At 36.9% G+C, this 8,163-nt stretch overlaps 1 protein-coding gene across 1 annotated transcript; it reads left to right on the top strand.

The window, feature by feature from the left end:
• The first annotated feature begins 999 nt into the window (after window positions 1–999).
• zgc:114041 (uncharacterized protein LOC574425 homolog) lies at window positions 1,000–7,696 on the top strand. The gene is made up of 5 exons (XM_043240776.1): window positions 1,000–1,123; window positions 3,080–3,301; window positions 3,413–3,556; window positions 4,098–4,865; window positions 6,144–7,696. The coding sequence occupies exons 2-5, from the start codon at window positions 3,100–3,102 to the stop codon at window positions 6,326–6,328; spliced, it is 1,299 nt and encodes a 432-aa protein (XP_043096711.1). The 5' UTR covers window positions 1,000–1,123; window positions 3,080–3,099; the 3' UTR covers window positions 6,329–7,696.
• Window positions 7,697–8,163: the final 467 nt, after the last annotated feature.

Genomic DNA, 8,163 nt, shown 5'->3' with positions numbered 1-8,163 from the left:
TATAATTTTTTCAAGGTTTTTGATTTCTGTGTACATTTTTATTCGCCTTTTGTGAAGAATGGAGGATGAGTTGGAGCGTTTTGATATCATTTTGTGTGCTGGGTCATATCACGGTACACAAACTGTACAATTTGCAGAACGAGAAAGCTGAAAACTAAGAAGAGTGAAAACGAAATATGATTAGATGGAGATGGATGACATTTATGCGGTAAGAAACATTTTTAAAGCCTAGGCAGCTGCTTCACTATACCTTGTGAGGCAATGACTTGAAATGCAAAGAGTTAGTCAGAAATTTACGTTCACGCACAAATTGGCCACCGAACACAACTTTCAGACGCCATTTTTATTTCATAGCTCAACCGTTGTGGAATGCAAAGGATTGTGGGATATCAAAGGCGGTGAAGAACACACGTGCTTCCTTCAAACTTCGATCAGAAGAAGGTGTCTCCGGAGAAAGAAATTAAAGCAGAACTTGGATTTAAACGTACCTTGATGCCTTGCCTAGGAATGCTTCTTTTATCCTTGTTCCTTCAAGCTTTGAAATGCTGCTAGATAGTGGCCATGATTAGTTTTCCAATGCAGGATTTGTAGAAATATCCAATGTATGGGGCTTCAAAATCATGGCCACTATCCACCAGCATTACCAAGCTTGGAATAGCCCGGATAATTAAATGTTTGTGTGAAAAAACACAAGTCATATACTCCTAGGGGGGCTTGGGGTTGAGTAAAATATAATGTAATTTTCATTTTTGGGTGAACTATTCCTAAGCACTTTATCAGATTCCAAAACAAGCAACATATAAGCAACACCAAAAATCACGGCCCTAAACTTCACCTCTATAGCAAAGCATTAGTGTGATGATTTTTTTATGAATCGTTAAAATGCTGGTGTAGCGTTAAGGAATAAATGTTTACCCGGCTTGCCATATGGGCCGTGTTGGGCTGGAGCTCGGAAGGGGCGTGGCCAGCGTTGTGCGAGTTTATAAATAGAGCTTTTATCAGCGCACTCGACACACCGCTTCAAATGTGCTGCTTGTCCCACCATGAGAGACTATAGGAGGACCTGACCGAGGAGAGGACAGGACAGGACAGGACAAGAGAACAGGCTGGTCGCACCTTCGGCGTAAGTCATTTCCATAACCGAGATGTGGAGTAGGATTTTATTTTAAGACACCGACAGCACGTACATCATTGATTGAGAAAAACAAAGCAGGAGGAAAACGGTCAACTGAGTTCACGATGTGGCACAGTATAAACAATGCAGTAAGCAATTAGCAGAATGTATAGAGAACCGGGTTTGTTGGTCTACGGTTTATATTTGAGTTTAGACTATTTGTACATTTTCAGTTAGTGCATATAATGGCAAGCCAGTACTCTCGACCTTGATATTCCTGAAGAATAACACGTACAGCCTTACAGATAAATAATACCTTCATTACAGATCTGATTCTGAGGGTTATTATAAAAATAAAACCATTAAAAGAATTTAAGCTAAATGTCAGGGAAGCATGGTTTATTGTTTACCTTGATGTACTAAAATGATTAAAACTAAAACTGAATAAAATAATTATATAAACTTTATGGACCTGAAGTTCAGACCCCACAATGAATATATTTTATTTGGGTTTTATTGAGCATTTTTAGTTGTTTACCCAACAGCTATAAAAAAAAAAAAAAACATAATTGTAATTTTCAATGAAGTTAACTTTGCATCCTGTAATATTTAATGGAAAATATGATTACGTTTTATTGCCTGTTATTGTTGACAGTGCTGTGTAATTCTAGTGCACTTGTAAATACAAAACATATTGTGATGAAGTGATTTAGCAATGAAAACTGAAAATTACTGTATTACAGTATTAAACATAGAACAGTTAAACAGACTTTTTTTGCCTGGTTTAGTTAATATATGGCGGTATTCTGTTGAAGTTGCGTTATTGTTTTGCATAAATTATGCAATCACCAAATACACTTCTACGTGATTGATGAGTCAATATTCACTAGAAGACAGTGATTCAGCATGCAATAACTAAATGTAATTGATGCAGACAGGTTCCTGGCAGCTTGGATGTATGCAACAATAATACAGAGCTGACACATAATGAAAACTTGCCTTAATTTACTCTTTACACCCAAACCTATAGATACCGTCTGCATTAACACAGGTTCAGGATAAAGCTGTGGATTAAGAGATGAGACTCAGATTCTGTCAGCAGGGAAGCACCTTGTTTTGAAAGGTGAAAATGGTCACGCTGCCTGCTCATGAAAGGATTAAACTGAATGATATTAAGTAACCTTTTGTCTGGACATCGGGAGGTTATGTATGCGTTTGGAGGCTGCTGACAGCTTGATAGCTTCTTTATTGCATCACGCCGTAATATGGGTGAGAGAACAAGTCAAGGACAAAGCTATCGCGAGCTACGCTGAAACATGAGTATGCTTGTCTGCTGCTAGTGGCGTGAAGTGAATGGCAGTGAAGACTGGCTTAGTCCATGATCACAGCAGGCAGGGCTGAGCAATAGAGCAGGTATTGTGGGTCATGTTGTTGACGCACAAGATCTTATGATTTCTGGCACTTGCTACATATTTCCATTGCCAGCAGTTGTTCCTGTTTGATCTCTCATCTTGGTTACCGCTTATGATTCTTTTTGGTTTCAGAGAGCTAATAGGTTGAGCAGCTGGAATCTTTTTGGTCGTTAAAAGCAGTTTCGTGCCATCTTTACTTTTTTTTTTCAGTTCTAATGTGCTAATTTGCATAAAAAGATGTGAAACGGGCTGAAAGGTTGCTGACGCAGATTGATGATTTCAGCTACCAAAGGAAACAATATAAATTCAACGTTCTAAAAAGATTATTTCAGTATTTTGCTGAAACATTTTAGATACAGTATTGTGTATATAACCATTGGAAAGTTTGGGATCAGGACAGTGTATATACATTTTTTTTTTTTTTATAATTTTTTTCAGTAAGGATATATATATACATTTAAATCTCCATATATATATATATATATATATATATATATATATATATATATATATGGAGAAAATCTAATGTTGAAAATCTGTGGCCATATTGCAGAAGGTGAGAGCCGACTCGGCATGGAGAGGTACTTGAGCGACCCACCGGATGGCGGCTATGGCTGGGTTGTGGTCACCTCGGCCTTCTTTATCATGGGCCTCACTGCTGCTGTTTTTAAAAACTTTGGCCTGTTTTTCCTCGAAATCCAAAGTTACTATGACGTCCTGAACAGTACTACCTCATGGATGACGTCAACCACTATTGCCGTGTTTCATTTGGGAGGTAGGGAATGTTTTTATGCACTTTTCCATATTGTTGTCAACAGAAATTGTATCTGTACTCTCAGAGCACGTGTATGAAATATAGTGAGATGTGTTTGTTTCGTCTGTTTAGCTCCTCTGGCCAGCGCTCTCAGTATGCACCTGTCCCAGCGCACCGTAATCATAGTCGGAGGGCTCCTGGCTACCTCAGGAATGATTATCGCCTCTTTGGGCCTCAGCCTGCCTTGGATGTATCTGTCTGTTGGTTTACTCCAAGGTAAGTTTAGTTTTCAATAATTATGCCATAATAAATTGCATCATGCAATGTTGCTTGCAATAAATAAGTTAAAGTTCTTATATATATATATATATATATATATATATATATATATATATATATATATATATATATATATATATATATATATATATATATATATATATATATATATATATATATATATATATACATATATATACATATATATACATATATATACATATACATATATATATATATATATATATATATACATATATATATATATATATATATATATATATATATATATATATATATATATATATATATATATATATATATATATATATATATATATATATATATATATATATATATATATATATATATATATATATATATATATATATACATATACACACTCAATGTTTGAATAACCCAATACCTCGGAATTGCTGGTAATAGTGGATATTTTGATTTAATTAAGTATTTTCTATGTATAAACGGTTATTTGTTTAATGATAATTTAAACTCAGTTTTACTTTTTGTGACCTAGGACTTGGCGTCTCATTTTCCTGGATTCCAGCTAACAGCATGGTCAACCATTATTTCAGACGTTGGCGTCCCATTGCCTACGCTATTGCTAGTTCTGGAGAGTGTGTCTTTGCCATGGGATTCAGCCCGTTTTTCCAGTGGCTCATCGACAGCTATTCTTGGCAGGGGGCTCTGCTCGTCATCGGTGGTCTTCAGCTGAATCTGTGTGTGTGCGGTGCTCTGATGAAACCCCTCCCAGCGGCACAGACCTCTATCCAAGACAAACCGGTGCTGGAGGACGGCAGGACGTCGAAAAAAGGCACTTTCCAGTGGTCCCTTCTGCAGAGACCCGAGCTGCTGCTGTATATTGTGTTTGCCATCTTAGCGGCGGCGGGTTTCTTCATCCCACCTCTGTTCCTGGTGCCCTACGCCAGCGGTTTGGGCATGGAGCCGTACTGGGCGGCCTCGGTTCTGTCAGTGCTGGCATTGGCAGACCTGCTGGGCAGACTGGCGTGCGGCTGGCTGGCTAACCTGCGGCTCGTGAGAAACCTGCAGCTGCTGACCATGATGGTCACTGCGCTGGGGGTGGTGCTGCTTCTGTTTCCCGTTGCGCAGAGCTACTGGAGCATCCTGGTCTTTGCCTCGCTCTACGGCTTCCTGTTCGGCTGCGTGGTGGCCATCCATGTGACGACTATTGTGGATATCGTCGGACTGGAGGGCTTTGACAGTGCTCTAGGGCTCTTCATGCTGTTACGGAGCTCAGGAGGATTCGTGGGTCCACCGGCTGCAGGTCAGTTAACTTCATCCCAAGAGCACTAACGATAAAGATGATAACTGTAACAGTAGCTTTGTTGGTGTGCACAGCAGTGGACCATAACATGTTTATTATAAGCGCATGCTGCTGTTTTGTCAGCCGCCACTTTAAATGCTAAAATCAGGTGAATTCTGATTGGCTCTAAATGTTTTTATTTTTATTTTTGAAACAAAGTTTTCTGAAAGTGATTTCAACTATATCTCTTTACATTATTATAGGCGTAATGTGGACTTCCCTATTAAAGCATTATGGTTATTGTTATAGTTATTGTCTAGAACGGGCCTTACTTTCTATTTAAAAATACTTAACAATATTTGTATTAAAAAGATGATTCACCCAAACATATAAATAAAAGAGAAGTGCTGTCAAACAAATACTTGCATCCAAAATAAAAGTTTTTGATTACGTAATATGTGTGGATATTATATATATTCATTCTGCATATATAATAACAAGCATATACAGGTATACACACACACACACACACACACACACACACACATACAGGTATATATTAAATATACATATGTATAATATAAAATATAAGAATTTGAATACATAAATATATAATGTACGTGTGTGTGTTTATATAAATATGCACTTATAAATCCATATATAGAAACATAAAACTTTATTTTGGATGTGATTTATTCATGATTAATCGTTTGACGGCACTAAAAGAAGCTATAAAAAGTAATACTTTCAGAACAAAACAAACTTTCAAAGAAAAAACATTATTTTGGAATGTGAGGGTGAGTAAATGAAGTCAGAATTTAACCAGTATTTTGAGATATGAGATACCTTTGAGAATGTATGAGATAATATTTTTATTATTTAAATAGCAGACCCCATTTATATTTTCTTCATTTGACTGTTTAAACAGACATATACTTTTATGCAAATTTTCATTTTGCATTATGTGTAGAGAATGTTTTGTCCAATTTTGCTAAAATGTGAATTTTTACGTTCACCCAAAAACATTTTGAAATTAGATTGGTTTAAGGTACACTCTGCTGTTTGATGCAGCTGGGCCTTGATGTGTAATGTTGACAGTCATTCATCTCTTACCATATCATGAAGGATCTAATGTTTCGCCAAACTGTAAAATGTTTTGCAACCTTTTTTTTTTTTACACAAACGTTTTTCTTAAAATGTTCGATTGTCTGACGGTGTTTGAGTGGGGAGGATCCAGACAGGTTTTGTCTCTTGTCCGTGTCGCCCGTCTCATGTTTCTTTCGTGTATCTGTGTCACAGGCTGGCTGGTGGACAGGACTCATGACTTCGGTGCTAGTTTCTACTTATCTGGCCTGTGCCTGGTCCTGTCCGGGGTTTTCCTGGTGCTTGTTGACAGGCTGGTGAAGAAGAAACTCAAACTACCACATTCAAACACTGAGGCTACAGATCAACCAACACTGAAAGCGGATGGTGCACATGTTTAAAAGCCACTAAAGATCACTTTCTAGTTTTTTTTTTTTTATTTTGTTATATGAACTTTAGTTTATTTAAAGCCATATTATTATTAATGTTTTATTTTTATAAAAGCAATAAGCATTTTATCATCTCAACCTTTCACCCCATAATTTTCAGACGGAGAGATGTTAGTTTAAGACTGTGACGCCTTCGTAGCCACTTTTCAAGCCACTGGTAGTTTACAGACAATGACAAGAAATGTAGCGTTCAGATCCCGTTTCTGCCCTTAGAAATACTTAAAGAAGCACTGCAGAGTGCGGATGCTTACTATTTAATCACTTACAGGACAAGCATTCGTGTATTATTATTATTATTATTATTTTAATATATTACAGTATCTGAAAGCAATATAAATAGTCCGATTCTTCTATTTGTGTGCATTTCAGAAACTACGTATGCATATAAGCTACATACAGTGGCTCCAAAAAAAGTGAAGTGACATCTCAAACACGCAATATCATAGTCTACAGATTTTCTTTGTAATCCATTGTTTTATTTATAATTATACACGCTTCTTTCTGTGAAGTGTACTTGTACTGTATTAAATTAAATTGTATTTGTTTTTATGCACTTAACTAATGCAGTTGCATTCAGTCCAAATACTTTTTGGGGCTACTGTATTATTTGAGAAACCCACACAGAACAAAGCCATGAGATTAGTTTGTTTTTTAGCAGTGGATTTGTTTACATCACTATTTCTTTTTTTTGTCATATAATGCCACATTTTTCTGGAGTTTGTCGCGCCGTTTCTGTCTACTCTGTATATGTGGTGTACGCGCGCGCAGCTTTGGAATCACAAAGATGCCTTAGAAATGAAGAAATCTGCTTATACGGACAAAGCTGGCACCTTTAACCTCAAAATAACAGCCAGCCAAATAATTTTGTGCACTGAACTCGTGTACCAGAGCGTTCAGTGTTCACGTTTGAGGAAAAACTCACGCACAGATGCACTACAGACCGTTTATATCACATCTGATTTTATTATTTGCTAATCTTGTCAAACAGTTTGTTTCTGATATAAATGTCCTATACGGTGAAATCCTGGTGTTTAATGTAATATTGTCTGTCAGAACTTCACCAGACACATGCCGCGCAGTGTTTTACTTTGGTTTGTTCTGGAAGTCATGTCATCGTTTGTGTTCGACGTGTCTGAATTTGTGACGATGGCAAGACTGTGCCTTAGATGCAAGTGACAATCAAGGAACTGCTGTTTATTTTAATGTTCCCTTTAAGTCGTAATGAATTCTTTAGCAGTAGGACATGCATTTTTAGGTCAGTAAGATCAGATTTATTTCTGTGAAGTGGGGTTTAAGAGTGAAATAAAGGTCGTTGGTTCAGACATTTGTTCAGAGCATTATTTACATGAAAGAAATATTTCTGACAGATCCTCATCAGCTCGTTTTGTGCGTGTAAACGGAGGAGTTCCTCTCACTTTCCCATCACTAGATGGCAGTATAACTACAGTAAGAGACTCGGGCCGTGCACTTTAGTCGTTTCTCAAACGGAAGCCTGCATCCTCCAGAGGTCGCAAACAATATCTGATTTTATAATATTAACAGTTATGAATTTTGCCGTTATGTAAATCGTTATATTATGCTTATGACTGTTGATGAAGTAAGCAGCCTACATATGCGTCCTCCAGAGGTAAAGGTTTTGCGTGTTGGTTAAACCAAACAAATTCCGTCATCACTTACTCTTACCTCGTACTTTTGGTCAGAATGATATATATTTTTTTTTATATATATATCTTACTACACAGTTATAGTAAACTGCCATAGCTCCAAAAGAATGGTGGTTTTCTTTC

This window comes from Puntigrus tetrazona, chromosome 5, assembly GCF_018831695.1.
Source record: "Puntigrus tetrazona isolate hp1 chromosome 5, ASM1883169v1, whole genome shotgun sequence".
NCBI lineage: Eukaryota > Metazoa > Chordata > Actinopteri > Cypriniformes > Cyprinidae > Puntigrus > Puntigrus tetrazona.
Note: the sequence above shows the minus strand (reverse complement) of the source record. Positions and strands in the feature narration are given on the sequence as shown.